The sequence below is a fragment of the Fusarium sambucinum genome, chromosome II (assembly GCF_050947815.1).
Source record: "Fusarium sambucinum isolate potato_lamoka chromosome II, whole genome shotgun sequence".
NCBI lineage: Eukaryota > Fungi > Ascomycota > Sordariomycetes > Hypocreales > Nectriaceae > Fusarium > Fusarium sambucinum.
In genome coordinates, this window is record NC_139293.1 from 3,179,330 (window position 1) to 3,205,164 (window position 25,835).

A 25,835-nucleotide genomic window follows, 5' to 3' on the forward strand; every position below is an offset into this window, starting at 1 on the left:
ATAACTAGTTCAGCCTGTCGATATGACTCGCTGGTTGTGCTAAAAGCCAACTTGTCAGAAACTCTGTCTCGGTTGTGAGCTGTGGTAATGGAACACACAAAGTTGGGGGGTATCAAAATGTATTCTATCAAACATTTAATCTATCGCTCTAAAGCATAATCCATGCAAGAACTCCAGCAAAGACAACAAAAGGCGAACTGAAAGTAGTTTTCAGTCCCAAATGCGCGGCCAATGATTCAGGGCGCTGTGAAGGAGACGGGTTAGAAGAGCTCGCATCGCTTAAGAATGTCTTCTGATTTGGTGTAGCCTCATACGAGTCAGTGTTGTACGTCGAGTTGAGCGAAATTCTTCCCACAACATCCTTTGACTCGAGGCGAATATGTGAATCAATTTCGTTGTTCTTGAGACCCTCTTGTGTGACAACGATTTGTCGTCCACCTCGAATCCAGTCGCCATAACCACCGTAGCCGGTATGCTGGCCGTAACAGAGATTGATACCGTTTCCTTCAAGTTCCATATCGCCAACTTTGGAATCCCACTTGTAGCACCAAGAGTTTGCATGATCATGTCCGGAAAAGAGACCAATGACACCAGGCGTCGAAACCAAAGCTTGCATCAGCGGTATGTCTTGTTCTCCATATGAGCACCCTCCTTTCTCGTCGCCGCACCATCCGTCACCTTGTTGAATAACGGTTTCATCGTTGATTCCAGGTTGGTTGTTCTTGTTGACACCAGATTCCTTCTGGAGTTGAAGTGAGGCATAAACAGGAATGTGCGTGAATGCCAACGATGGAATCTCCTTGCCATATTCCTCGACCAGATCAGCATTGGTATCGTTGAACCATTCCACCACACTCTTGTGGACCCAGTTAGGCTGGGCGCTACTTTGATAGTAAAAGCCACCGCGACTATCGAAGAACCAGAGGATAAGTTCAGGTGTGCAGTTTGAGCTGCAGTCTGATCCATAAACCGGAAGGTAGTAGTTGGTTGTTCCAGCATCGCTTCCAGGAACCATAGAATCTGTTCTTGATCCGGGCCACATTTGTTCGCGCTCCAACATTCCTGTGCCGTTGATGTTGCGATTATGATCATGGTTGCCGTATGTTGAAGCCCATGTTAGATTTCGATCAACCATGGGAGCGACGATCTGATCTATGTAGTGTGTACTGTTGTGAGAGTACGTCGATTCTCCGTTGATAAGGTCGCCGTTTAGAACGACCAGGTCTGGTGATTCGGCATCAATGACATCGGCCATGACTTGTGCAGACCTGGCGTCTTTCTCTGGTCCTATTGAGGAAGCATCTGCGTATTCGTTAGCAATGCTTTATCAAGTCGCTACCCATTCGACAAACCTACCTTCTGCAAAGTGAAGGTCCGAGAAGACGCATATTTGGAATGTGCCATCTTCGCTAAACCGTAGAGGATCCAGGTTGCTGTTGTCCACATCATCACGTTGTGCTGTAACATGTAGCCTTTGTCCAGCAAGGATGCTTGCGAGAGCAAGAGTTGGCAACATTTTTGAACAAGTATTGAAGAGGATCGTGAGAGGTACGCCAGATATCGTGGCTTCGGGACAATGGTGTAGTTAATAAAATACCCCGGCACCTACGTCAGGGGCTTGACTACAGAAGAGCACTAGAACAGGAGACATGATGAACTTATGGAATCAGTGTTCAACTAGAAGTATCGTTTGACTATGACGCGTAGAATGTATCGCCAAGCTGCTACGCTGTCAGAGGGTGGGGAGTTGTTGCACAGTCGGTTTCGGCGTCCGAATGACAAATTACGCGGTTTCTGGCTGATGATTCGTCGTTTTCCATCTACCGTGAGGCTTGGGGAACCTAAAGTCTAACCTTAGATCTTCTTGGCGCTTGGCAAGGGTGGAGGAAACTTCTTGGAGAAGAGTCGGTCCAATGAGTAGCTTCAATTAGATGGACAATGCACTGGTCTTGTGCTCTTGGCAATTTCGGAAACCTGGTCTTGTCATTTGCCCAACGGAGTTATAGAGTGACATGTCTCAAACTCCGAATGTGTTGGAGATGATCATTGTCGGATTTGTGTCGTTTATATCCGCTTCTCCAATTCTCAACTGTTAAAGTGGTTCTCTCCGGGCGGTGACCGACGATAGCTTCTGGGGTCCATAACCTAATACGAGGCTTTAATTGAACATGTTTTGTGAGAGGTTACCTACTCCAACCAACTAATGCTCAATACAGGTGTCGACTACAGGCATTTGGGGTCGATACCGGGGTATCCGGATCTGACTCGTGTCTTTTCTCCGGGATGATATCAGCAAGCTGCATATTGGAGGCCATTGCCAAGACTTTGACTTATCAATCATCCCACACAACCCGATATCACTAACCGACTAGCCGACGCTTAGACATTGCCGCGTCACTATCCATTGATAACCAATCAAAGACGTCATCATGCGAACCAACGGCAAAGAGACATGGCAAATGGACATGTACTACTCTGTACGTATTCAACAGGCGTGGTGGTTGAATGATTATCCATACATCACATGGGTGACCTCTTTGATCGTCACAAAGCTAATCTACAGTTACATAGTTGGGTGAAACGGTGGGATGCAAAGCTATTATGCAAATGTATTCACGAAGCTAGATAAGTTTGATGACAAATAATGCATTAAATAATATTATCTTGGGGCCATATCCTGGCCATTTTACAATGGGTATTGGTATCTGGTATCCCGGATCAAGGTATATACAATAAAGATTATTCCCACATCTGCTTAGATACCACCTTCCTCAACGTTGTAAGGGAACAACCATCCGTTGTCCTCGTTGTGCTCATCCTCAAAAGTTGTTCCGTGGAGAGTCTCGTATCGCGTCATGTCAAAATCATCATCGCCAGCCTTTCCGTTGATGATGTTGCTGATCTTGTGGCCGATGTAGCGTCCCTCGGTCCAAGCACCGTGAACGAAACCGAACATCTCGGCAGAGTTGGCCTCGCCAGCGAACCAGAGTCGCTCAACGTTGGCGCGCATGTTTTGGTGCTTCTCGAGGGTCATGCCAACAGGCCAGTTGCTGTAAGAACCGAATGCCCAACTACAGATTGGTTAGTATGTTACAAGATGAGATGATTTGATTTTGACTTACGACTCGGTACTCCATCGGGGGTAGGTGAAGGCTGTAGGCTTGGGGATCTTCTTCTTGGGGAACATCAGTTGGAGAACCTCGAGCATCTGCTCCATGGTCTCCTCATCAGTTTGACGTTCCACACGCCAAGCCTGCTCTCCGGTCACGGTAGCAAAGAGGATGTTGGAGCCCTCAGCAAAGCCCTTGGCGTTGAGAGACTGGAAAAGAGGGTATCGGCCACGCTCGATAGGATCGGCGTAGAGAAGGAATTGGGTCTCATCATCCCAGAAAGACTCGTTGAACTGCATGAAAATCTTGGTGTAGGTGCCCATGGCAAACTGGTCAATGGCACTCTGCTTCCATGCAGGAAGGGCAGGCTTGAACTCGACGACATCGTTTTGGAGGACACCGACAGAGAAAGTGCAGATGGCGTAGTCAGCCTCGATGCAGCCACCATCCTTGGTGGTGATCTTGACACCTTTCTTGTCATACTTGATACCCTCGACAGTGGTGCTGAGGCGCAGGCGCTTGTCGTTCTTGCGAAGGAACTCCTTGGCTTCCTCTTCGAGGATGATGTTGTAGCCACGCTGGTCGATAACGAGATTGCTAACGTCGCTGAAGTAGCCAAAGCTAGCATTGCCACCAGCAACACCATAGACGAGACCACTCTCATCGGGTGTCCAAGCAGCTTCGAAATCCCAGCCCCACCAGTCTGCGGCTTGCGCGTGCATGTCGTCCTTCTCAGGTCGCCATCCAGCTGTGCGCAGAGCACCACGGGCAGAGGTATCCTGCAAGTTGTCGATTATAATACGGCCAGCCTCAGCAGCAGCCTTCTCGTAAGCGGCATCGTATTCGTCGATCTTGTCACTCCAATCCGTCTCGCCCTCGTGATCGAAAGTCTTGTACTTGTCGTAATCGGAAAAGGTGGACTTGAGCTTGTGCTTCTTGGCAAGTAGCCAGATAGGGTTCTCGTTGGTCTCTTCAGATCCAATTCCTTCGACCCAGTTGGCGCCAAGCTCGATGATGTAGGGCTTTCCCTGGGCGTTCTTGCCGAACTCCTGCTTCCTTAGACGGCCACCGATGTAATCATTATGTTCGACGATCATGAAGTCCTTGATGCCAGAAGCTGTGAGGTTCTGAGCAGCTGCGACACCAGCAGCACCAGCTCCGAGAATGGCAACCTTGGTCCTAGCGCAAGATCCATGCTTCTCATTTTGGTGACCATCAGTGGGCAGAGCGTTTGTTGTTGCGGAAAGGACTGTAAGTACAGCAGAAAGCTGTGTGAGTGAGTGCCTCATTTTGAAGGATTCTAGACTTGGACAAGAAAACAAGTCTCAAGATCTTGAATTAAATTAAAAGAGTGACAGTTGAGGTGCTTAAAGGAGATAGAAGCAAACTGTCGCGACCTCGGGTGGCGTTTGTCTTTTGTATGCCCTTGCTAGATCATCCATCGCCGCAGATATGAGACCCCCTAATTTGGGCTTGTTAATCAAATGATCAGCTTCCAGGAGTGGTCTTAGCTACGCCGTCTCCACAAGACAAAAGCTAATTTGATTCTAGGACGACCAGTTCTCGCGATTGCCGATTGATGGGAGGGACGGGATTCAAAAGGCAGCTTCCTAGATAGGCATCCATAGCCCGTTGCAAAATTCTAGCCCATGCCTTGTCAGCGACTCAGGGAAGAAAATCCCCATGTATTGCCTAGTCCAGGTAAAGTGCAAATTAAACATTGAGTTAGCCTAGCGCCGTCTCAAAAATCCCTCAAGACCCTTGGTAGGCTTGGTTACTTAGGGAGCACAGCACTAGAACTAGGGGACTGGGGTCAACCAGGTCAGCCATAAATGACTGTCTAGACTGCTACAGTAACTGTGTGAGCACTGTTCGGCGGACAAAAGAATAAAAGTCAATCTTCGAGGCACACTGGCACACAACCAAACTACCCATACCCTTGTTCCTCTCACAGGGTCAGTTTCAAACATAGCACGACCTGTTGGTTGTGTCTTTGAACCAACGCATTAATAATTGTGGCTCATCGAGCAGTAAATGGTCCGACACGACACATTGTAATCTAACCACTGGCTAGAGCTGAGATCCTTTGAGACATTGGATCCGTATGTTGGCCTGCACCGGCCCGTAACCTGAACATGGGTAGTCATGTCCGTTCATAATTGTGTCGTCGTCTCAATTGGCGGTTGAAGATCTAGCGTACGGTGGCAACAACAATAGTGTCCTTCAGGATCCGCGAGACGAGGCATGGGGTCCATCTCGGTTAGGTCAATGGAAAATCATAGAGCAATAGCCAACAAAGACTTGAGACTATTAAAAGAACTCCAGAACAAATAAATTGGTGCGACTGCTCAGCTTAAGCCAATCCTAGGGGACGTCGGAACATTTGTCACTTTGACACTTGACGGGCATGGTTCCTGCATTGAGACAGCAGCCTCATTATGCACGTAATTCGGTAATTATCAGGCCAACCAATAACTGGATTATATGCCTTGAGATCTCGTATAACACATGTCTAGATGTATTTATTGTTTGAGATTATCGGCTTTATGTTTATATGTTACTCGATGATCCATAAGAGTAGAGATAGCATAATTGCTGTTGCCAATCCAAGTCATCATTGTCTCATTCAAGGTATACACAGTCATTTCTTATGATTCACCCTCACTTTTCGCCTTGCATCATCTTCATGAAAACCTGTAAACAGTGTCAGTAAAAGTGAATGCATTAAAAAGTGGTGTACCAACATCGGGGTTGATCTCAACACCAGCGTTTTGCATTTCAGTCGTCAACTATAATCATCATTAGCATCATCCTCTCGCCTGTTTTTCTTGTCAAATACCTCTGTAGACGCGTCTCTAAACTCCTTATCCATCATGAGCTTCATAAGATCCATCTTGCTTGGAGGCTTGGATCCATCGAGACCTGTATCAGGTAGTTAGGTATTGAACACATTCCTCAAGGATACAGGGGGGCCGTACCCTTGCCCTTGAGAACCTCTGCCATTTTTTGCATAGCCATGATAGCCGGGGGATGACGGCTCAGCTTCTCGAATGTATCGCGGATGAGAGGATCATTCATCATTGACTCAATGTCATTCATGTTAGAAGGTTGATCAGCCGAGGCAAAGCGACGAGGAGTCACATGCATCTGACGCGTAGCTACGCGCATGATGGGCATAGCCACGGGACGGGCAATACGTCGTCGTAGAGCGAACATGATGTGGAAAGTTATTGGTGTCAATTGCAGGTCGAAGGAATGTGAGATGAAGACTCAAATTTGCTGTGATGATCCATCACCAAATGACATCAGAGATTAAGCCAATAAACAGCGGGGAAATCAGCACAGTCAGCATGATATCTTATCTTATCTGCCAGACCTAACCTAGACCTCACATAAGATGTCCTCTTAATAATTAACTATTACAAACATTGCTGAGACCATGAACAAGGCAAAATGTTCTGATAAATGAGCGTATAACTATAAGTTACCCTGTTATGCAGATTCTCACAATGAGCACTATTAATCTAGACTTGTGGGGTAATCAGTAAGTCGAATATGTTCACCCTGTTTAGGCCGTTTTTCCTTGTCTACCTTTTGTTTGACCAGACGGCCTGGATGGACGACCAAGAAAAATAACATAACCAGAAACATAAGCAAAGCATCGAACAAGTATATGAAGATCTCATGAGAAATTACAAATCCATCTTGTCCCTGCAAATACTCGACTGCTCGAACGACACTTCGTACAATCATGATTCCAGTGACAGCCTCGATCGTTCTGAAGTATCGTCTCCACCGGACAAACGAAGAGTCCAAGAAAGGGCCTGTCTCGTTTCTTATTCGGATGTACAGATATGCAGATGTCGTGATGAAGATGCTCAACGCGACCAATTGCACCACCAAGCCTGAAATAAGGATGATGCGACCCTTGACAATGGCATCGGGATCTCCTGAAGCAGGTATAATGGCACCGATGAATTGACTGACGATACAACCGATGTCGATGAGAACATATAGTTTCGTTAACCAGCGAAGACTAAGGAACGAGAGGTGCTCAGACTCCAGTGCCGCAGCAACTCGTCGAAGGCTCATGTAGATTGTCGCAGCGAGGAAGGGTGTTCCGGCGAGGAGTAGGACGTTTTGTAGAATGAACGGACCAGCATCGGCAGGGTCATCGTGGGCTTGAGCTCGCCCGAAGTAACCAAAGATCTCGCCTGTTGAAGTTAGAATAGAACATGTAATGAGGATGCAGGCTCGCTTACATATACCACCGAGAACGAAGGGGATAAAGAACCAAGCTCGATATATAAAGATGAATATTAAATGAGCTGTTGTGACAAGACCGAATAGGGCAACGAAAGAGATTGCGGCAGGTTTGTTGGGTAGGTACTCAAAGAACACAATCTGAGTCCCGTTCACAACGGGTCCGAAAGGTCCGTCTTGGCTCATGTTGATACGAGATAAGTACGGCTACTCGAACTCGCAACAGAATCAGAAAAAAGAAAGTAGAATTAAAGGTTATTAATGTAAAGAAGGATATAAACAAAGAGAAGTGATAAAAATATTTTCAGGTGCTCAGAAGCAGCTATTCTATACTCTCGAAGAAGACTCTGTGGAGCATATTATTCGCATTCGAATGCGAATATTACGGCGCTAGTGTTGATGGCTTCATTACTGGCCCACCCAAGTGACGCGGTCAGTCGTAAATAGCTGGGCTAGGGTGACATTGAGGGTCATCGGAGCAGTCTCAGGATAGGAGAGTTGGTACCTGCATGGTTTTTTGTTCCTTTGTTTCGTAATAGTTTGCAAAACAAGTCCACAGGAGGGAGAGCATTACTGAGATGTAGTAATAGCTTCGTGTAACAGCGGAATCATTAACTTTGACAGTCATTCGCATTGACGATAACGGTATCACGATTAACTTGGAGCCGAGCATTGTATTATCTGAAGAAAACAGAACACGATTCATCTAATATGATTATATAGCTTGGTTATACCTTACCTCAGGCCCAACTACAGACTACACAACATAATACCCGTCTTGACCTCTCAAGATCCAGACACCAAAAATACAAAAAAGAGATGCCTCGCAAATGCTCGCAATCGAATTTATAGGAACAGCCCGATGCGGGGGTCGAACCCGCAACCTTGAGATCGCGTACTCGTAAGAGTCTCACGCTCTACCGATTGAGCTAACCGGGCGTGGCTCTGATTGGTTGAAAACTGAGGTTCAATTTGGGCAAAATGAAGATGAGAAGGAGAGGGAAGCGAGACACGATAGATGCTAAGCCAACAAACCTAACAGCACTGGAAAGACCATTCTGATCCCCAAGAATCCAGTCATTCGCCTGAAGATGTCGAGATCAACCCGATCCTCGGTTCTCAAACATCACCCTCAGACCGCATCAATGCTTTGCTACAGTTCGGCGCAAATACCCCGAAAGAGGGCGGCATCGGGGAACCGGTACAATGTCCCTGAAAGTGATGCGAGTGGCTGGCGGCACCCCCGGCATATTCCACTCTTTGCCAGCCATTCACCCCTTGGAGCCAAGTCATTGATCGTCGGCGAAACTGAACCTTTCAAGCATTGACTCCATCAACTGCCACACCTCGCGTGGATAATTCCCATTGATCCAATAATCGCCAGTTGAAGTCTTCGTAATTAGGGAATAATTCCTCGCGAGCATGTTATTTGGACTGATACATTTGATGTGGTAGTAAACAGGATGACCTGGAGAGGCTGCCCAGGCATCCTTGACTGGATCCTTATGTTCGCTTGATCGGAAACCGCTCTTGATGGCTGGGCTAAAGTCCAGTGATTCTGCTAAATCGGCCCTAACACTTGCAAAATGGATAGTAAACTGATTGACGTATCCAAACAGAGGCGGTATTCCGGAAAGATCCAATGCATCCCTCGTGAGACGGGCCTGGGCATGGATTGAAGCTTCGGTTGTCTGTTCTTGGATGCTGCTACGAACTGCCCAAGCGATCGACCCTAGCGTATCGTTGTCGCGTTTGTGGACCATTCTTGCTGGTACTATTGTCCAACATGGGAATACGGCGTTTTGGATGTATGCGCCTTTGTCATTTGGTACAGGAAATAATGAAGGCGCGCGTCCTCGGAGATCATACGCGTTTCCAATGGTGACAGAGCGGTTTGAACCTTTTGGGAAGAGAGCAGATACAACCACGATGACCAGCCAGGCGACAATACCGTCTGATTCACTCACGAATGGAGCCACATGTTCTTTCCGGACGGATGTTATAGCTTGACTGCGTAGCTCTTTGACCATTGTCTTTGGTAGGAAAAGGACTTTGCTTTCGACGGTCCGCCACCAGATTAGATCCAAAATGTAGTAAAAAGCAAAGATGTACGTTCGCCAACCTGTGATTTGTTGCTTATCTAGGGGATGTGGTCCTGTGAAAGCAGAATCGCGTCCTGCGTTGGCCATGGGATCATCCCTCGCTGAGAGCATGACCGGGATCTCGGATACACGTCCGGCAAGTGCAAGACTCCATGCATGGCCAAGATGAGCCAGGCTCATTCCATCGACAGCAATATGAGGCCAACAGATCGACACCAGAGTCGCGTCTGTGAAAGATACGATATGAAGTGTCAGTTGTGGGTGATCAGACTTGAGATAGTCGTCCAGACAGAGCGGAGTACCTGGCGGAACTCCCAAACTGTTAAACTCAGGGAGCTGTTCTTGGATAGACGGTTTCTCTAGAGTTGGTATAGGGAGCTTGGATGCTAGAGGGTGTTCATCTATGCTGATGTCGAAGGTGGTATGGTGGAACCCAAAAGCAGGCCGTTGTGAAGAAAAAGTCTCTGGGACGTGAATTTCGAGTTTTTCTTTGCTCTGATGGTCAAATTAGCAAATACTCAAAGCGATCGGTTTTAATTTGCTCTAACATTCATTCGGATACGTCCGCCAAGCTTCCTCCATCCCGGAAGAGCAAGCACTCGAGACAAAGAATCTCTGAGCATTGTTGCATCCAACGCGTCGTTCAACCTGAGCGTAGAACATTGTACATAGTTACGTAGGAGTGGCGTGTCATCGAAGTAGAAGACGGGCAGTACTGTGTCGGTAGGGTCTATTGGATAGTTCGGAGTTGACCGTGTTTGGCCAAGAACTAATCGCCTGATAGTCCGTAGCGTCATCTTTTTGACCAGCCTATTGATATTTGCGCTTCTAGGCGATGATGGAGAATCTATATTCGTCACGAACAGCGAGGAGATTTGAATATTGCGCTCACCTCAGGTGCCCGTGACCATTTAGTCCCGAACGACCGACAGCAAGTGCTTACCACATTCGACTGATAGACCAATAGCAGGAGCCGATGCGTCATATCTCACGCGAGAGGTTATAATTAGAATGTAAACCGTTGTCTATGATCAGAGACAGTTCTATGTGCCACAAAACCGTGATTCACGGGTTACGAAACTCAAAGTTGTGCGAAATATACAACAACAGAGACTCGAGGGAGATCTGAAAGTGAGCCTTCAGATCTTGTACGTAATTTGATCACATCGCCGATGTACACCTAATTTCTAGAAGTTGAGATCCATCAGACATGGATAATAATCGGGTTCTTTTGTTGAGGTTGTGGCAGTCCTTAATCAAGACAAAGAAAATTGTAACGCAGATTACGTTGTGCCCTGTTCAGCCACCCTTTGGTTCCTCTCAATGACCACCTGAACACTCCCTTTAGATAGCACAGACTACTTGGACACAATAAGGGTAGTTCTTTAAACAATGTGTCCATTCTTCCGAGTCACGTTTCTCTCTAGTTGTGGTAGGCGTAGTGAATGTGTTCCAGTATTTACGCCGACTGTTCCTTTGTTGGCTTTCATTTGTTCGTGGAGAACACCAAATATCACAGCGAGATCAGTCAAGTTCAACCGCCAACAATGGCAGAGCTTTAAAACGCAAGAGAGTAAATAAATTTTAAACGTCGAATTATAAATATGTAGCCCTTCCTTTTCCTCTCTAAATCAATTCATCTAGGCTCACCAGCAGTAAGTAAACATTCCTATCCACCGACTAACATCTACCGGACAGAAACAATTTCTTGAACGCCGCCCTTCACAAACCCCCAGAATTCATCATGAATTCCTCTCATCAGAAATTCACCTACAATGGTGAACTTGTTGACCAAGCCTACGCCATTTTAAACCGAAATGATGACAATTTGTCACCCGACCAAGCTTCTATCATCCAAGGGGCTGTTGAGACCATTTCTAACCACATGGAAGGGGTCAACTCTCTGACAAAGGTGGAGTACGTGATTATCGCTAAATACATCGCGAGGCTTCATGAGACTGAACGGTACCTTTTTACCAACGATCTAGCTAACATCATTGCGATGACACGACCCACGGACCGGTTGTCAGAAGCAGACTTCCAGCTTGTGCACTTAGCCACCGTCTTAGCGGACGTAGAGGTTGAGAAACAGATGAACAAGGAGGTCTTGTTGACTCACCGTTGCAGTGTGACTAAGGGATAGGGGTTTTCAAAATATATGCTGGATTTTGTGGATGCGCTCAGCGATAGTCGCTACAAGGTGAGCTGCGGGCCAGTTAAGGGATTAGATGGGAGCACAGGTTTGAAAGCAGCAGGACTGCTAGTAGTCGAGAATTTCCGAATACATTCCTTTGTTTGTGAACAGTAAACATGCTATCGTGTTGTCGCAGATAAACAAGTCCTTTCTCAGTGATTAATCATGGCTAGTTTGATAGCACACATCCACTAATCCCATCTCTTGCAGAGACACTGATGTGAAGACTGAGGTCATGTATGTGCAACATTCTGCTGCTTAATGAAGTGATTGATCAGCCGTTTGTGTCCCCTTCAAAGCCTGAATGGTCATATAAAGTTGTCATACCTTGAAAACCATCATAATTTGGAGTGATTCACAAACCTTAGCCATATATAAATATTTGGCTTTCCCAGAGTGTTCAAATCTGCACAAAACCTCACTCATTTACCATAGATCAAACGCAAAGACGAGTCCTGTTCTATCATATACTCTAAAACCAACAAACAATACTTGAAGATGCCCGAGACAATAAAGACCATCCGTGCCGACCACAAGAAGTGGAAGTGCAACAACAATGTTGATAACAAGCCTTGCGGCAAGATAAACTCCATCAGCACTATCTTTTGCGATTGTGGTTCGTGTCGCAAAGCCGACACTGAAGCTTTGGCGGCGGATGGATCCACCATCGGGAGAATGTACAAGTTGAACGATGACTTGTCTGAGGATTGGGAATACTTTAGTCCTCAGAAATTCTAGGCTGTTTCTGTCGATGGGAAGCGTTGTCAATGGGAGGTTTATACGGGCATTCAGTGACAGCAGGAGGCTACCTTGGCAGTTGACCTATGATGCCGAAGCTATCTCTCAACAAGCACAAAACTATATAAAATCGGGTTAAAGAATAAGATTAATACTTTTTACTTTGAACTTTTAAGTAGCTGTGATGTGAAATAACTTCCCATACATTCAACGATTTTGTCGTGATGTGGCTGCGATACCATGTGGCGCCATTATTGTGGCGTCAGCCCAAAAACGGCTAAACCCCTTGTAGATCTTGGCTTAGGTAATTTCGACAGGGATCGTATCAAGGACACTCTGTATCTACAGCCTCCCTTGAATTAATTCGTCCACCATCAACCTCGGTCGTATTCACATCTCATCGCTTCATTCGTTTCTTTACTTTGCCAGCGCGAGATTGATTGAATGAATGCTCCCAATCGCTAGATCAAGAACATCTCAGTCTGGCACCATGGGCGGCCAAGATCTACTGCCTCGCTCTGAGTACGAGGATAAGCCCTCGTCAGCGTCAGCCCCAAATTCGCGACTCAACAGGGACAAGATCAAATGCCTCGACGGCCTGCGAGGTATCGCCTGTCTCCTCGTGTTCAACTATCACTTTTTCTGGCCATGGACGCCTGTCATTATGCTCGGTTATGGCGCGTTTCCTCCACGTGCGCCCGAGCCGTACTGGGGCTGGCAATCGCTCCCCATCATCTGTCTTTTGCATCGTGGACGTGCTATGGTCGCTATTTTCTTCGCCATCTCCGGATATGTCATTTGTCGCCATATTATCCGCCTCATTCATGAGCGCAAGCTTGACTCTGCCTATCAGAAGCTTGCGTCTTCGGTCTTCAGACGCATCTTTCGCCTCTACATTCCCCCCACTATCAGCATGTTCCTGGTGGCTGTGCTAGCGCAGATTGGTGTCTTCAAGTCCGAGTTCTCCATTTACAAGGGCCCCGACTCGCACTACATCAATGCGACCATCACTCACGCCGATTTGGCTGAGAGCAACATCTGTGTTAATAGCACCGCTGTGAAGGGCGCAGCAGGCATTGCGAACTATCTTGGTATTGAAACTACCGCATACCTCCGCAACACTACCGGCTACCCGCTGGGGAACACCACTGAATGGACCGACCAGCTGCTTTGTGTTAACCACACGACACGATCTTATGGACCATCCCAGCTCTACACGTTGGAATCGGAGTACGAGGCTCAATTTCCCGCAAATGACACCAACATCACCGTCATCATCAAGCCAACAAAGCACATGTCCACCATGGAACGACTGGCGTCGCTCAGTTATTATGACGACCAAGACCTGGACTTGTCTCTCAATGCCACCAATGCTACAAACCCTCTCAACCTTACGTGGGTTCAGATGGGCGGATCATGGGAAGAGCACCCATTCATTCACCCCAACTTGACATACGCCATGAAGAATTTCACTCGATCGTACGCCGAATGGGCCAATCCGTTCAACTTTGGCCACTATCACACCCGCTACGACCCTCACACTTTCACGATCCCAATGGAATTCCGTGGTTCCATGCTCATCTACATCTTCCTTCTCGGAACAGCCTTCATGAAGGCCAAGTGGCGAGCGAGGATCGGCAGTTTCCTTTCTGTGTACAGCTTGATCATTGGAAGATGGGACATGGCCACCTTCATGGGCGGCATGCTGCTTTCGGAGCATGATATCCGACGATCATCCGATCTGCCACCTTCAGCTGCTGGAGCCAAAGGACGTGGCAGAGACTTCCAACGAACGACCAGAGGAACCGTGTTGAGATGGGCTGGTATCATCTTGGCGCTTTACTTCCTTTCATACCCCGACGCCGGCGCCGAATACACTCCTGGCTTTGCATATCTTTCAACCTGGGTGCCACGGTACTACATCCCACTTTCTGGTTGGATGTTTTACCAGGCAATGGGTGCGGTTCTTCTCGTTGCTTGCATCTTGCGCAGTCCGGTACTTGTCCACCTGCTTGAGAGTCGCTTCCCGCAGTACTTGGGTAAGGTCAGTTTCTCACTGTATCTTGTGCATGGGCCAGTGCTACACAGTCTCGGATTCTGGATCATGCCCCGGTTATTCGATAGCTTTGGAAAGATGGGCGGTTACGCGGTCGGCTGGGTTATTCTCATGGCTGTCACGTTTTATCTGACAAACCTATGGAACAACAGGGTCGATGTTTGGAGTGTAACAGTTGGAAGGAGGGTTGAGAAGATGCTTGCAGAGGACTAAGCGGTCGGTCGCTGGCGATGAAGAGAAGAAATGATGGATGATCTGAGGACTCATATTCAATCGTGTCTTTGGATGAGTTGAGATGTAGAAAAATGACTTTTTGCGATGCATTGCATTTGATGTGGAATGTACAAGCCACCGGTTTGAGGCATTATTTTTAAAAGATATGATGAAAATAGATCAAACTACCAATGTGTTGACATGTCAAAGTGAATGCTAGTCTACGTCATCCCCGCATCAGGACCCAGCGAAGTCGGACCCATCAATTCTTATCAGATGGCAAACCTGACATCATAAAACAACATCAATTTCTTCTTCTTTCTCTTGCTTCAACCTCGCAGAAATAGCAGAACAATCACAAAATGGCATCACAACCTTCACTTCTTGCCGCGACGGCCAAGGTATGATACGTCAACCAGCACAACGAACACTACTAACGCAGTCAGCTCAACAATGGCCTCATCATCCCCCGCATCCAACTCGGCCTCTACATGATGTCCACCAGAGAAGCCACAGATTCAGTTCGTCAAGGTCTTCTCACCGGTTACCGCGCCTTTGACTGCGCACAGATGTACCATAACGAGCGCCAGGCCGGCAAGGCTATCAGCGACTTTCTCGCCAGCAGCGAGAACAAGTCTGCCCTGAAGCGCGAGGATATTTGGTACACTTCCAAGCTCGCTAGCTGCGAGACATCGTACGATACCGTGCGAAGATCGGTGAAGAAGTCTGTCGAAGCTTCTGGTCTGGGATACATTGACTTGTTCCTGCTACACAGCCCTTATGGGGGCAAAGAAGCGAGACTTACCAGTTGGAAGGCTCTTGAGGATGCTGTTGATGCGGGTGAAATCCGTGCTGCTGGAGTGAGCAACTTTGGATCTGCCCATGTAAGTATTACATGTCTGATTTCAGATGACAGCTCTAACATTTTATAGATCGAAGAATTGATGGCGTCCAACCCACGAATTGCTCCTGTCATTAACCAGATCGAGGTTCATCCCTTCAACACACAAGAGGATATCCGAGCCACCTGCGCCAAGCACGACATCGCCATCGAGGCTTACGCGCCTCTTGCTCGCGCTGAGCGTATGGATCACCCTGCCATTCTCGACATAGCCAAGAAGTACTCTGTGTCCCCGGCACAGATCTTTGTCAAGTAAGATCCCCCAAAAATGACATGTTGTGACAGTACTGACTGTTTCCAGATGGGGCCTCCAGCACGATTTCATCACTTTGCCTAAGAGCACTAAGCAGAAGCGCATGATCGAGAATGCAAGCGTTGATGGATTTGAGATTTCAGAAAGCGACATGAAGACGTTGGACAGTTTGGATGAGCACTTGGTTACTGATTGGTGAGTTACCTTCCTCGGCGACTGATACGCACGCACATGGCTAACGACTACGTAGGGACCCCACCGATGCACCTTGATAGTTTTACGAATATAGAAATAACACACAACTATTGCATTTTCTATCACAGAGCTGTCCATAGCGTGCCTGAGTGGTGTCATTCATTCAGCCGCCTCGGAAGAATCTACCTGCCTCTCACTTGTGCCCACCTCTCTGATGACCAACCAAGCCGGGAAAATTGCAATAGCCCAAAGCCCAAAGTTAACGTATGTACTACCGACAGTCGCCATGATGGGCAGCGCATTGAGTCCATAGCTGAGAGCTTGCCATGCCGATTCTGTGCCTCTGAGCAGAGCCGATAGACGCACTGTTTCTTGAGAGCTGGTTGAGATCTCGCCAATGACGAAAAAGGCAAAATTGTAGTTGAGCTGGAAACCAGTGACAAGAAAGACGAAAACCCCAAATGCGGCTCCAAACCCAGGGTCAGCCCAGTCGTATAGAACCCCTTCACGATTGAACTTGGTGACGTTGACTGTCAACCATATCCACCAGCCTCCTTGTAGAGCCATGATAACGATATATGCCCATCGCGCGCGCTTCTTGAGAGAAATTTGGTTCTGGTCAAGCCACACTCCAAGTAAGTTACTTACGATGACCGCAACGATGCCGGAGATGAAAGATGCCAGAGCTCGAGCTCGCACGCTGAACCAAAGAGAGATATATGTGAAAAATACTGATTCGGAGTAAACACCTTGACCGATCCATAAGATCAGTAGCAGAAAGTCCTTTTTCAGGAATGTTCGCGTCGTTGCTTTGAATTCTTTCCAAGGGTGATCATGAATGCTCATATCAACCTTTCGACCGTCGGAGCGCTGTACTTCTGAGGGCTTGTTCAAGAGACATGCAATGAAAGGGCCTAAAGCCTGAAGGACGATGAAGATGAGGTAGACCTTGTATGAAACCTTGCCAGCCTCATTCTGATCGACGTTAAGACCCAGGTTGATCGCACCGCCCATGATCTGACTGAATCTTGTGAAGGAGAGCCAATAGGCGACCATGCGGCCTCTGTTTCGCGGTTCGGGATATCCGATGGCAATTGCCGCCTCAGCTGACCAAAATATTCCTGCAGAAACACCACAACAGGCTGCGCCGAAGATAACAAGCCACTCAACGCCATACCGATTGTTCAAGTACAAACCTGCACTGTAGGGTGCAAAACCGACAGTGCCGATGATGAGCGCGCCCTTGATGCCGATGTACTTGACGATGCCGCTTGTGAACCAACATGAGATGATCATCAAACAGAAAGTGAGTGCGTTGCCGGTGTTAACGAGGTAGGGTTTCTGAGCACCGCCTGCGCCAAGAGAGTTCATTGCGCTCCACAGACCCGGGGCTGCGAAGCTGCAGAGGCCTAGAACCGTCGCGTTGTAGATGGGTGAGCGATTCCATTTTGCTAGATGGTGTTAGTGCGGGGTTCGAGACGGGGAGACTGGCGATGTTACGCTTGAGAGAGGCTTGGCTAGGTGCTTCGGCGTCGACTGTATCAAAGGCATGCTTCTGCTCCGAGTCTGACATGATTGCAGTCAATCAGTCTCCTGTTGTGTTGAGAGTTAATGGGGAATAATGCGTATGGGAAAGTGAAAGAGATGAACGATGTTGTCTTGGAATCTGTGGAATTTCAAGATAAGCGTGCAGACGGAAGTATTGCGTGACAGGCCTTGAGATAACGTGCGCGCTCATCAACCCTCGATTGGGACTGGCGTTCATATTGGACAGAACAAGTCGCTAATCATTGATAAGATACTGCGCTCTTGTGGTACGTTTCCAGGGATCGTCATTAGATTGTACCATCGTCGTGAATCTCTGCCGTCTTCGGGTGTAACACTCCTCAGGGCATCATATGGCCCACGTTTTCCATGCTTTATCTGGAAATATACGGCTGTACAAAAATGCGCAGTGGCTTAGCGTGCAGACAACAGATGTCAAATTCCATGTACATAGAAATCGCCTAAGCAAATGTCACACCTTACGTCTTCGAGATACTTGATGACGTCTGGGACAGTGATGGCGACGTGGACAGTTTTGTACTTGGAGGACAAAACCCGAGCAGGAATCTCCCAACGTGTAGAGGGCTCACTAAACTTGAGAAAAGGGTAGAGAATATCGCTAAACCTCAGATCTGGTCGAGCCAAATATTTGTTTGCGGCGAAAACTTTGGCCTCATCCTGGAGTTGGTCCATGGAGAGCCACCGCTGAAGCTTAACGCACATGAGTGTCTTGTTCCTTCTACCGTCTACCTTAAGATCGATAGGTCGCACGAGGGCGTAGTCATGCGGGTCGGGATCATTGGCGATGGAATCGAGGATTATATACCAAAGCTCAAGGGGTAATGTTCGACCTCGTGCGCTGGAGGTGATGAGTGTTGGAGACTGGGAAACAAGACTTTCGACGTAAGCGGGTCCACGAAGGGTTTTATTAAGAATTATAATTGGTTTCCAATGGGCAAGCATTTCAGCTTCGTCGTCGTGGGCAGGCCTCATCTTGACGATGTCGTTCGGTGTGACGCAGGTATGTATTGACGTTTAGCTGTGTCGTAACAAGTCGCGAAGAAATGCTGGAAGGATGGCTAAGGGTAATGGAAGTGAAATTGAAACTTGATGGAGAGCAAAAGCTTAAATAGACTCTTGTTATCTATGTTTGGGTATAAAGTTAATACATTCGATCCTGTGTCGAGAAAGGGACACCTGCTGTGTGATTTATTAAACACTGGTACGAACTTCTAGATTTAGAAGACTTAAGCTTATAGTCTTGGTATTTTGTCAGTTGCCCGAGTCTCCTGACGAGATCTAGATCAGTCTTGCGTTGTTGCTTCTATGAGGCACCTTGAAGGAAGTTTGTATACTACGTGGTATCATCTGTGGCATGGGGTTTTCAACAGTCGTAGTAGCGCCAAAGACGAAATCAATGAATCGTTCCATTCTATCTCTCTATCTCTCTGCTTAGATTGGACTCTGAGGATGTTTGTGTTTGCATTCCAGCACTTGAGATTGTCCTAAATCACGAATAATACTTGACCCATACGTAACCAATAATGACGATAAAAGAGAAGCAAGTAAATACAACCGTTCACGACTTTCTATTCATGCTCGGTTATGATGACTATTGAGTGTTTAGACTTTGAATGCTAGAATGGAGCCGTGTAGCTACGTTGTGTGTCATTCAATAGAGTTCGATCTACGACATAATACCTATGACCGCAGAATTTAGGAACTATGTTGGAGTTGAGGTATTCACCGGACTGCAGGCTTGTAGCTCGGAGATGATGGTTGCGCAGTCAACTAACTTCACGAAGAAAGTTGCAAGTATCCACGTTAAAGCCTTTATTAGACCTATTGGCGGCTGATGACTTTACAACCACAATGTAATTAAACCCTCTAATCACATCATCTCTTTTTCCTTTTAGTGGAACGGAACCATACACAAGTTCTCATGCTTACGTGCAAGGTAACTAGTAGGAAGACCCCTACACATATACATAAGTACCCCTTGGGTTCTAGATTTTCCGAACCCATGATTCTTCAATTAACCAGACACGCAAGACATTCCCAGGGCAGCAGCACGGACTGAAATTAAGGAACAACTAGCAAAACTCGACACACGAGTAGGACAAATGAGTTTAGGTAATGCTATCTCACATTGTCACCCTTTCTCCCCCTTCAATACGGCCCGTTTAAACAAGCTTAAACAGTCTCTGCAACCAAAAGCCCCATACCAAAGACACTGATCTCTGGGGTGCAGTGCGGGTTGACCTACCAGAAGGCAAAGATTGGAGACGTTTTGAGACGAGCGAAGTCGTAAAGTTCCGGGGAAGTTGCAGGCTACGCTTCGTCGTTCTAGAAACGAAAAAAGGTCGGTCTGACAAAAAAGATGGACTAGGCACGAACTCATTATTCATAGATTAGTCAATGAAATGAGGTGAATAACCCCACAGATAAGCGATCCATGGACGGAGATTGACGTTGAATTTTTTCGTGGAGAAAAGTGATAAAAGTTTGATGAGGAAATTTTCGTATTCTGCGTATGTTGATCTATAAAAAAGAGGTTTTATTCCCTGGTCTTTTCCGCGCCACTGAATGACTAGTCTAGTAGATCGACATTCGAGATCAGCCAAGCTGGTTCTTCTCTTTTCTCCCCCCAAAAGAGGGAAAAAGTTAGTTAGCCATGACTTGTGTTTCTCTTCCCCAAAGTCAATCTTGTTGGGGCCCCGGAGTTATCTCGTTGTCCGGCAGGCTCGAGAGTCGAAAGATCACAGACCACGTTATTGAAGAGTTATTGTTAGGATATCATAACGTGATGAATATCCACAGACAGTTCGATGACGGTCCAATGGCACGTTTCATCCACGTAAAAAAGAACCGAATGCAGGGTCAGATGTCACTCTGGCCCACAACCGGCAGATATTTCCACCACCTTACGCCCTTTGGTCAAGCGTCATTCCATAGAAGGATGGGTTTTCTTAGCAGGGCTACAGGGGAACCGCCACCATCCACAGCGCGCCTCGTGAACACCCTTCGGGCCTTTTCGTCGCTAAAAAAAACAGTCTTGGAACTGAGATTATGGTCAGGAACAGACCAGTTTCTATTATGCCATTGATATCATAGGCCACCGGCCCGGTCTACGAGGCTAACTCCGTCTCCGTTGATCGGATAGTGATTACGAGTTTAAATGGAATAAAACCTGGAGTAACAAGTTTCCGTATCTAATCGTAGCATCATGACCCGGCCCCGACGCGCCGGAGGTGGAACCCGGGTACACCGAAAACCGCGCCTTGATTGTCATTCTTGCTCGCGCTTTCTCCTTGAGCCGTTTTTTCCGTTAGAAAGCTCTTCTAGCCGTTCGGGACTGTATTCCTTTTAAATACTTTCGTCTTGCCTCACTCTTTCCTTCCCGGAGTCTGTCCAATTCGATCATATACTTGACTTTTTGTCCCATCTTTTTGACTTTGGTTCCTTCACCTATATAACATCTCTTTATACTCTGACCAGTCCTTGGTCATCGCATGAGTAGCCAACCTCCCACCATTCCTAACGAACGCACATCTCTACTACACTCCGATCCAATGCCTCCCTCACCCAAGGCCAAGTCCTCCAAACCCGTCAACATGATGGACGATCGCCACGACCCAGAGACCGCCGACGATGTCGAGGTCTCTCAGCAGAAGCAGCTCGCTGCCCAGGGCAATGCCCACTTCCACCGTCTGGGCTGGAAGCGTCTTGCCATTGTCACCATCGTTGAGGCTATCGCCCTCGGTGCTCTCAGTCTGCCTTCAGCCTACCACACGCTGGGCATGTTCCCCGGTGTCTTCCTTACCATCACCCTCGGTCTCGTCTCCATCTACACCAGCTACCTCGTCGGTCAGGTCAAACTCAAGTTCCCTCACATTTCTCACTACGCCGATGCCGGACGCCTTTTGCTCGGTCGCTTTGGCTACGAACTTTTCGGTGCTGCTCTCGTTCTTGAGCTTGTCATGGTCGTCGGTTCTCACGCTCTGACTGGTAGCATCGCACTGATCGACATTAACGGTGGAAAAGTCTGCTCCATCGTCTTCTCCGCTATTTCTGCAATCATTCTGCTGATCCTCGCCATCCCCCCATCGTTCACCGAGGTCGCTATTCTTGGTTACATCGATTTCGTTTCCATTTTGGCCGCCATTGGAATTACTGTTATCGCCACTGGTATCCAGGCTAGCGACTCAACTGGCGGACTTTCTGGTGTTGAGTGGTCTGCTTGGCCCAAGGAAGACCTCAGCTTCGCCGAGGCTTTCGTCGCCGTCAGCAACATCATTTTTGCCTTCAGTTTCGCCATCGGTCAATTCTCCTTCATGGACGAGATGCACACCCCTACTGATTACATGAAGTCCATCTATGCCTCATGCTTTATCCAAATCTCCATCTACACCCTGACCGGAGCCCTTTGCTACGCTTTTATTGGACCTGCTGTTCAGTCGCCTGCTCTGTTGTCCGCTGGGCCACTTATTTCCAAGATCGCCTTTGGTGTCGCTTTGCCTGTTATCTTCATCTCCGGTTCGATCAACTCGACTGTTGCCCTCCGGTATCTTCATGGCCGTATGTTCAAAGACTCGATTCTTCGATACGTCAATACCCCCATGGGCTGGGTCAGCTGGATCACTCTTGTCACCATTTTCACTATCGTCGCCTGGGTCATTGCTGAAGCCATTCCCATCTTCTCTGACTTGCTCTCTCTTGCCTCGGCTCTCTTTGTGTCTGGTTTCTCCTTCTGGATCCCAGGTGTCATGTGGTTCGTCTTGCTTTGCGAGGGTAAGTGGTTTGAGAAGAAGAACTTACTCATGAGCTTGGGAGCCATCCTCGCATTCATCATCGGTATTGTTACCCTTGGTGCCGGTACTTATGCTACCATTAAGGATATCGTAAGTTGCCCAAATTCAAACAGCCATGTCACAGAAACAGCAACTAACATTGTCATAGATCGATATCACCAGCACGGGCTCCGCTCATGCTCCCTTCACCTGCCGATCAAACTAAGATTATGGCCTAATGTGGGATAGATGATAAAAGGCGTTGTTGCTTTCATAGATACCTTGTATACCTTAATTAACATGATATCGACTTCTACATTTTTGTCTTGCTATCCAATTCTGTGATGTGCGTACAGCTCGGAAGCTTCTTCTATATAACCCTCATTACAGAGTTTGGTTATTGCCCTGACACAGCGTATATTCTTGGTGGGAAAGTAAGTTGTTGAGAGAACCTTGATTTGATATTTTGAGTTTTCAATCTATACATTTTGTTGAAGATTAGAGTTATGGAGAGGCTTGGACTTGTTGCTAGTAAAGAAATACATAAATCAAATTCTGCGATGACCTATTCTACGTATACCTCCGATCGTTTAAAATTTGTCATTTATTGGGGCTCCGTATGCCTGGAGGGTTAGTGAGGGGCTATGATGTCCGTGTTCGTGCAATGTATGTTATATCAAGAAGCAACTGCATTATTAAATCCTATTTTGATCCTAATTATACGGTACGAAAAAGAAAATGTCCAAATTGGCAATCTTGGAGACCATAACCCTTCCGGCATATTCAATATCCACAAACATTCATCAGAAGTATCCGCAACAAAAATACCAAGCACTTACTCCCATTATATAGCACGTTTTTCAGCGAGCAGAAGGATACAGCCACTCCTGAAAACTCGACCGACGTCGGACAGGACTCGAGCCCTCACTACCAACACTGGCTCGACGATCGTTACTACTTCGTCGCACCCAAGCATTGGTCCAGTCAGAGCCAGTCGCAGGTGTAGTGGTAGTCATGACTCTTTGCTTGTAAGCTATGGGGTTAGAGGTCAGCCGCGGTTCGGAAGCAAGGCCTTGGGGGATGGCAACGCGTACAGGTAGCATCGTTTCTGTTAGGGTTTTCAAGAACGGCCTGAAGCTTGGCCTTGGCCTTTTCTGCCATTGTTTGAGGCGCCATGTCTGTTGAATAAGCTAGTATCTCTGAAATGCAAGGTACGAACTGATATCCGTTGGGTGAAGGATGTAGAAAACCTGTCGCAACGACAAGAGAGGGGAAACGGCTTTTATCACACGCCTAAACAGCAACCCCGTGATCATTCGTCATTCTCAGAAGATTGATGAACACGTTTGTCAGCTCCGCAGTTGGAGTGCAATCCAGAGTTGCCTCTTTGGGTATAAGATGAACCATCAACAACGTTGTTTCGTGCCATCAACGTCAGAAAACGCGGGGTAACTCAACATCAACCAATTGTCCTTTAAGGTACGTTGCAGTAGTTTGGTAACAGTCAGTCTCCTTCCATCCTATTCGTTTGATGGCTGATTGAAAGTTTACATGGGTTGGTAAAAGAAACAATGAGGCAAGCTGTCTTTAAGGGCCGTTGCATCCAAGATAGGGTTTCATAACATATCAAAACGATAGACGGCATCAAATAAGTTGGCTTGTTTCTCACTTGACCCAGTTTCAATGTTAAATGAAGTAGGCTCTCTCGTCAAGTCTGGAGGGACCAATGCAGCAGGCTCAGTTAGTCCCTTGTTGATCTTTGTTAGCCTCGAAACCCCCATCTTCGTCTTCTTCACTGCCAAGAGATTTGCGGTTTGTAAATGCACATATATAAAACTGAATACAGTACCGTTCAAGCCCATATACTTACCCTACATAGTTGATAATTAGGCGATTTCTGGGTTGGACCACGAGATGCCAAGCGAACCGCTTCAGCCGCGCAGCCGAGGATCCGCAACCTGGCCTTCTAGCGTCCAACAGGCAACATCTGTTGGTTGAAGGGACATGATCCTAGCCAGCATTTATTTTATGGCACAGACCTGGTGTGTTGCCTAAAACGTTCCATAATAAACTCGAAACCCACCAACAGCAGCATGTGAGTTAGATAAGGGAATCCATTGATGACGGGAAACTTAAACAGGACATTCCCGGACCCAGAAGCTCTTCCTTTGCCTTTGTTTCTGACGATATCACTCTCTTCTGGATGACATGGCGAGGCTCATTCTTGTTTACGCCTCTCTCTTTCTTTGGTTGGCTCTGGCAGATGCCCAGTATGATTACAATAACCTTTTGAAGGGTTGTTACCAAGGACCGTCTGATGACTTCACTGTTGGTGGGTTTGCCAGTACTCAGCCACAGCGCGAGAGGTGTGCCCTCGTATGTTCTCAGCGAGGCAATAGCTTTGTTGCATTTAACATCTACAATTGCTTTTGCGCCAAAGGGGAACCTGCTAGCACCAACAACGTCGACAACAGTCGCTGTAAAGCGCAAGGTCTAGATGGATGGAACGTATCTAAGCTGAGAAAGGTTAACCGCGTCGACAATGTCTTTGTTGTCTTCAAAATCGATCCCAAAAGGAAGAGCGACGACTCAAACAGTGCCCCTCAAGATGAAGCGGAATCGCCAAAATCGGGATCGACTGCTGCGCTTTCCCCTTCAGCTGGCCCAAGCAGACCTCTCGGATGTTATCCAGGCTTACCACTTGATGTTGATCTTACCAAGATCACGATCACTGAAGAAGATCGTTGTGAGTGCGCCAAGTCATGCGGCGAAGAGGGCAAAGTTGCTGTTGTCTTCAGTGGTCTCAAATGCGGCTGCACCGACAACCCGCCAAAGGCTTCCACTCGGGTTGAAGACATCCGGTGCGCCCTTCAATTTACGAACGAACTTTATCGCACCGACCTTGTCTACAGTGTATGGAGCAGCGGAGTTGGGGTCGATTTGGAAGGATACAAACCCAAGTTGAAAGGCCATCCGCATAAGCCTAGCGATATCCCTACCGATCGGTCTGAACTAATTCGTGTTTCCGGACCTGGCTGCTACAGAAACCCGCCACCGCCAAAGAACCGCAGATACAAGACTCTTCGATCAAGCTACCCTGAAGCTTGTCGTCGCTTTTGCAAGAGTCGCAACAAGAGACACATGTTTCTGCAAGAGAGAGATTGTTGGTGCTCGGATGTACCCCCGAGTGAAACCGAAGAACTCAGTGGCAATCGCTGTAACATAAAATGTTTTGCAGACCAGCTCTCCTTGTGCGGAGGCTAATTCAGCTATAGTGTTTATGATCTCGGAACGTAGATGAGACTAACCTATTCGTCAAAGGACCTAACCGGGTACTGCTTCTCTAGTCGTGCCCAGACTTCAAAGCAAGTCATGAGCATTGGCGATGGTGGAGGTTTCTTTAGAAAGTGTGTTAGCCGCTGCAAGGAGATTGGAGATCCCGTCGCGTTGATACATGAATCTAACTGTTGGTGCG

General features: G+C 47.4%; 14 protein-coding genes across 14 annotated transcripts; 6 read left to right on the forward strand and 8 right to left on the reverse strand.

Annotated features, from left to right (window-relative positions):
• Positions 1-148: 148 nt before the first annotated feature.
• Positions 149-1,516, reverse strand: FSST1_007896 (Metallo-dependent phosphatase-like protein; the record flags this gene model as incomplete). The annotated part of the gene is made up of 2 exons (XM_083224726.1): positions 149-1,302; positions 1,357-1,516. The coding sequence occupies 2 exons, from the start codon at positions 1,514-1,516 to the stop codon at positions 149-151; spliced, it is 1,314 nt and encodes a 437-aa protein (XP_083083857.1).
• A 1,239-nt stretch (positions 1,517-2,755) lies between these two features.
• FSST1_007897 (amine oxidase) lies at positions 2,756-4,399 on the reverse strand (the record flags this gene model as incomplete). The annotated part of the gene is made up of 2 exons (XM_083224727.1): positions 2,756-3,071; positions 3,123-4,399. 2 exons carry the CDS (start codon positions 4,397-4,399, stop codon positions 2,756-2,758), a joined length of 1,593 nt encoding a protein of 530 aa, XP_083083858.1.
• A 1,372-nt stretch (positions 4,400-5,771) lies between these two features.
• Positions 5,772-6,326, reverse strand: FSST1_007898 (uncharacterized protein; the record flags this gene model as incomplete). The annotated part of the gene is made up of 4 exons (XM_083224728.1): positions 5,772-5,804; positions 5,855-5,899; positions 5,950-6,032; positions 6,089-6,326. 4 exons carry the CDS (start codon positions 6,324-6,326, stop codon positions 5,772-5,774), a joined length of 399 nt encoding a protein of 132 aa, XP_083083859.1.
• A 303-nt stretch (positions 6,327-6,629) lies between these two features.
• FSST1_007899 (RTA1 like protein-domain-containing protein) lies at positions 6,630-7,559 on the reverse strand (the record flags this gene model as incomplete). Its single annotated transcript, XM_083224729.1, has 2 exons — positions 6,630-7,324; positions 7,373-7,559. 2 exons carry the CDS (start codon positions 7,557-7,559, stop codon positions 6,630-6,632), a joined length of 882 nt encoding a protein of 293 aa, XP_083083860.1.
• A 1,103-nt stretch (positions 7,560-8,662) lies between these two features.
• On the reverse strand, positions 8,663-10,098 carry FSST1_007900 (uncharacterized protein; the record flags this gene model as incomplete). The annotated part of the gene is made up of 2 exons (XM_083224730.1): positions 8,663-9,970; positions 10,024-10,098. The coding sequence occupies 2 exons, from the start codon at positions 10,096-10,098 to the stop codon at positions 8,663-8,665; spliced, it is 1,383 nt and encodes a 460-aa protein (XP_083083861.1).
• A 1,121-nt stretch (positions 10,099-11,219) lies between these two features.
• FSST1_007901 (uncharacterized protein) lies at positions 11,220-11,618 on the forward strand (the record flags this gene model as incomplete). The annotated part of the gene is made up of 1 exon (XM_083224731.1): positions 11,220-11,618. The coding sequence occupies one exon, from the start codon at positions 11,220-11,222 to the stop codon at positions 11,616-11,618; it is 399 nt and encodes a 132-aa protein (XP_083083862.1).
• Positions 11,619-12,167: 549 nt separating this feature from the next.
• On the forward strand, positions 12,168-12,407 carry FSST1_007902 (uncharacterized protein; the record flags this gene model as incomplete). The annotated part of the gene is made up of 1 exon (XM_083224732.1): positions 12,168-12,407. One exon carries the CDS (start codon positions 12,168-12,170, stop codon positions 12,405-12,407), a length of 240 nt encoding a protein of 79 aa, XP_083083863.1.
• A 490-nt stretch (positions 12,408-12,897) lies between these two features.
• On the forward strand, positions 12,898-14,676 carry FSST1_007903 (acyltransferase 3; the record flags this gene model as incomplete). Its single annotated transcript, XM_083224734.1, has 1 exon — positions 12,898-14,676. The coding sequence occupies one exon, from the start codon at positions 12,898-12,900 to the stop codon at positions 14,674-14,676; it is 1,779 nt and encodes a 592-aa protein (XP_083083864.1).
• A 362-nt stretch (positions 14,677-15,038) lies between these two features.
• FSST1_007904 (NADP-dependent oxidoreductase domain-containing protein) lies at positions 15,039-16,102 on the forward strand (the record flags this gene model as incomplete). The annotated part of the gene is made up of 5 exons (XM_083224735.1): positions 15,039-15,077; positions 15,123-15,560; positions 15,609-15,829; positions 15,879-16,025; positions 16,081-16,102. The coding sequence occupies 5 exons, from the start codon at positions 15,039-15,041 to the stop codon at positions 16,100-16,102; spliced, it is 867 nt and encodes a 288-aa protein (XP_083083865.1).
• An 82-nt stretch (positions 16,103-16,184) lies between these two features.
• On the reverse strand, positions 16,185-17,598 carry FSST1_007905 (major facilitator superfamily domain-containing protein; the record flags this gene model as incomplete). The annotated part of the gene is made up of 2 exons (XM_083224736.1): positions 16,185-17,476; positions 17,526-17,598. The coding sequence occupies 2 exons, from the start codon at positions 17,596-17,598 to the stop codon at positions 16,185-16,187; spliced, it is 1,365 nt and encodes a 454-aa protein (XP_083083866.1).
• A 407-nt stretch (positions 17,599-18,005) lies between these two features.
• FSST1_007906 (uncharacterized protein) lies at positions 18,006-18,563 on the reverse strand (the record flags this gene model as incomplete). Its single annotated transcript, XM_083224737.1, has 1 exon — positions 18,006-18,563. The coding sequence occupies one exon, from the start codon at positions 18,561-18,563 to the stop codon at positions 18,006-18,008; it is 558 nt and encodes a 185-aa protein (XP_083083867.1).
• A 2,233-nt stretch (positions 18,564-20,796) lies between these two features.
• Positions 20,797-22,586, forward strand: FSST1_007907 (transmembrane amino acid transporter protein-domain-containing protein; the record flags this gene model as incomplete). The annotated part of the gene is made up of 3 exons (XM_083224738.1): positions 20,797-20,821; positions 21,069-22,471; positions 22,530-22,586. 3 exons carry the CDS (start codon positions 20,797-20,799, stop codon positions 22,584-22,586), a joined length of 1,485 nt encoding a protein of 494 aa, XP_083083868.1.
• Positions 22,587-23,220: 634 nt separating this feature from the next.
• On the reverse strand, positions 23,221-23,536 carry FSST1_007908 (uncharacterized protein; the record flags this gene model as incomplete). The annotated part of the gene is made up of 2 exons (XM_083224739.1): positions 23,221-23,393; positions 23,455-23,536. The coding sequence occupies 2 exons, from the start codon at positions 23,534-23,536 to the stop codon at positions 23,221-23,223; spliced, it is 255 nt and encodes an 84-aa protein (XP_083083869.1).
• A 1,032-nt stretch (positions 23,537-24,568) lies between these two features.
• FSST1_007909 (uncharacterized protein) lies at positions 24,569-25,624 on the forward strand (the record flags this gene model as incomplete). Its single annotated transcript, XM_083224740.1, has 1 exon — positions 24,569-25,624. The coding sequence occupies one exon, from the start codon at positions 24,569-24,571 to the stop codon at positions 25,622-25,624; it is 1,056 nt and encodes a 351-aa protein (XP_083083870.1).
• Positions 25,625-25,835: the final 211 nt, after the last annotated feature.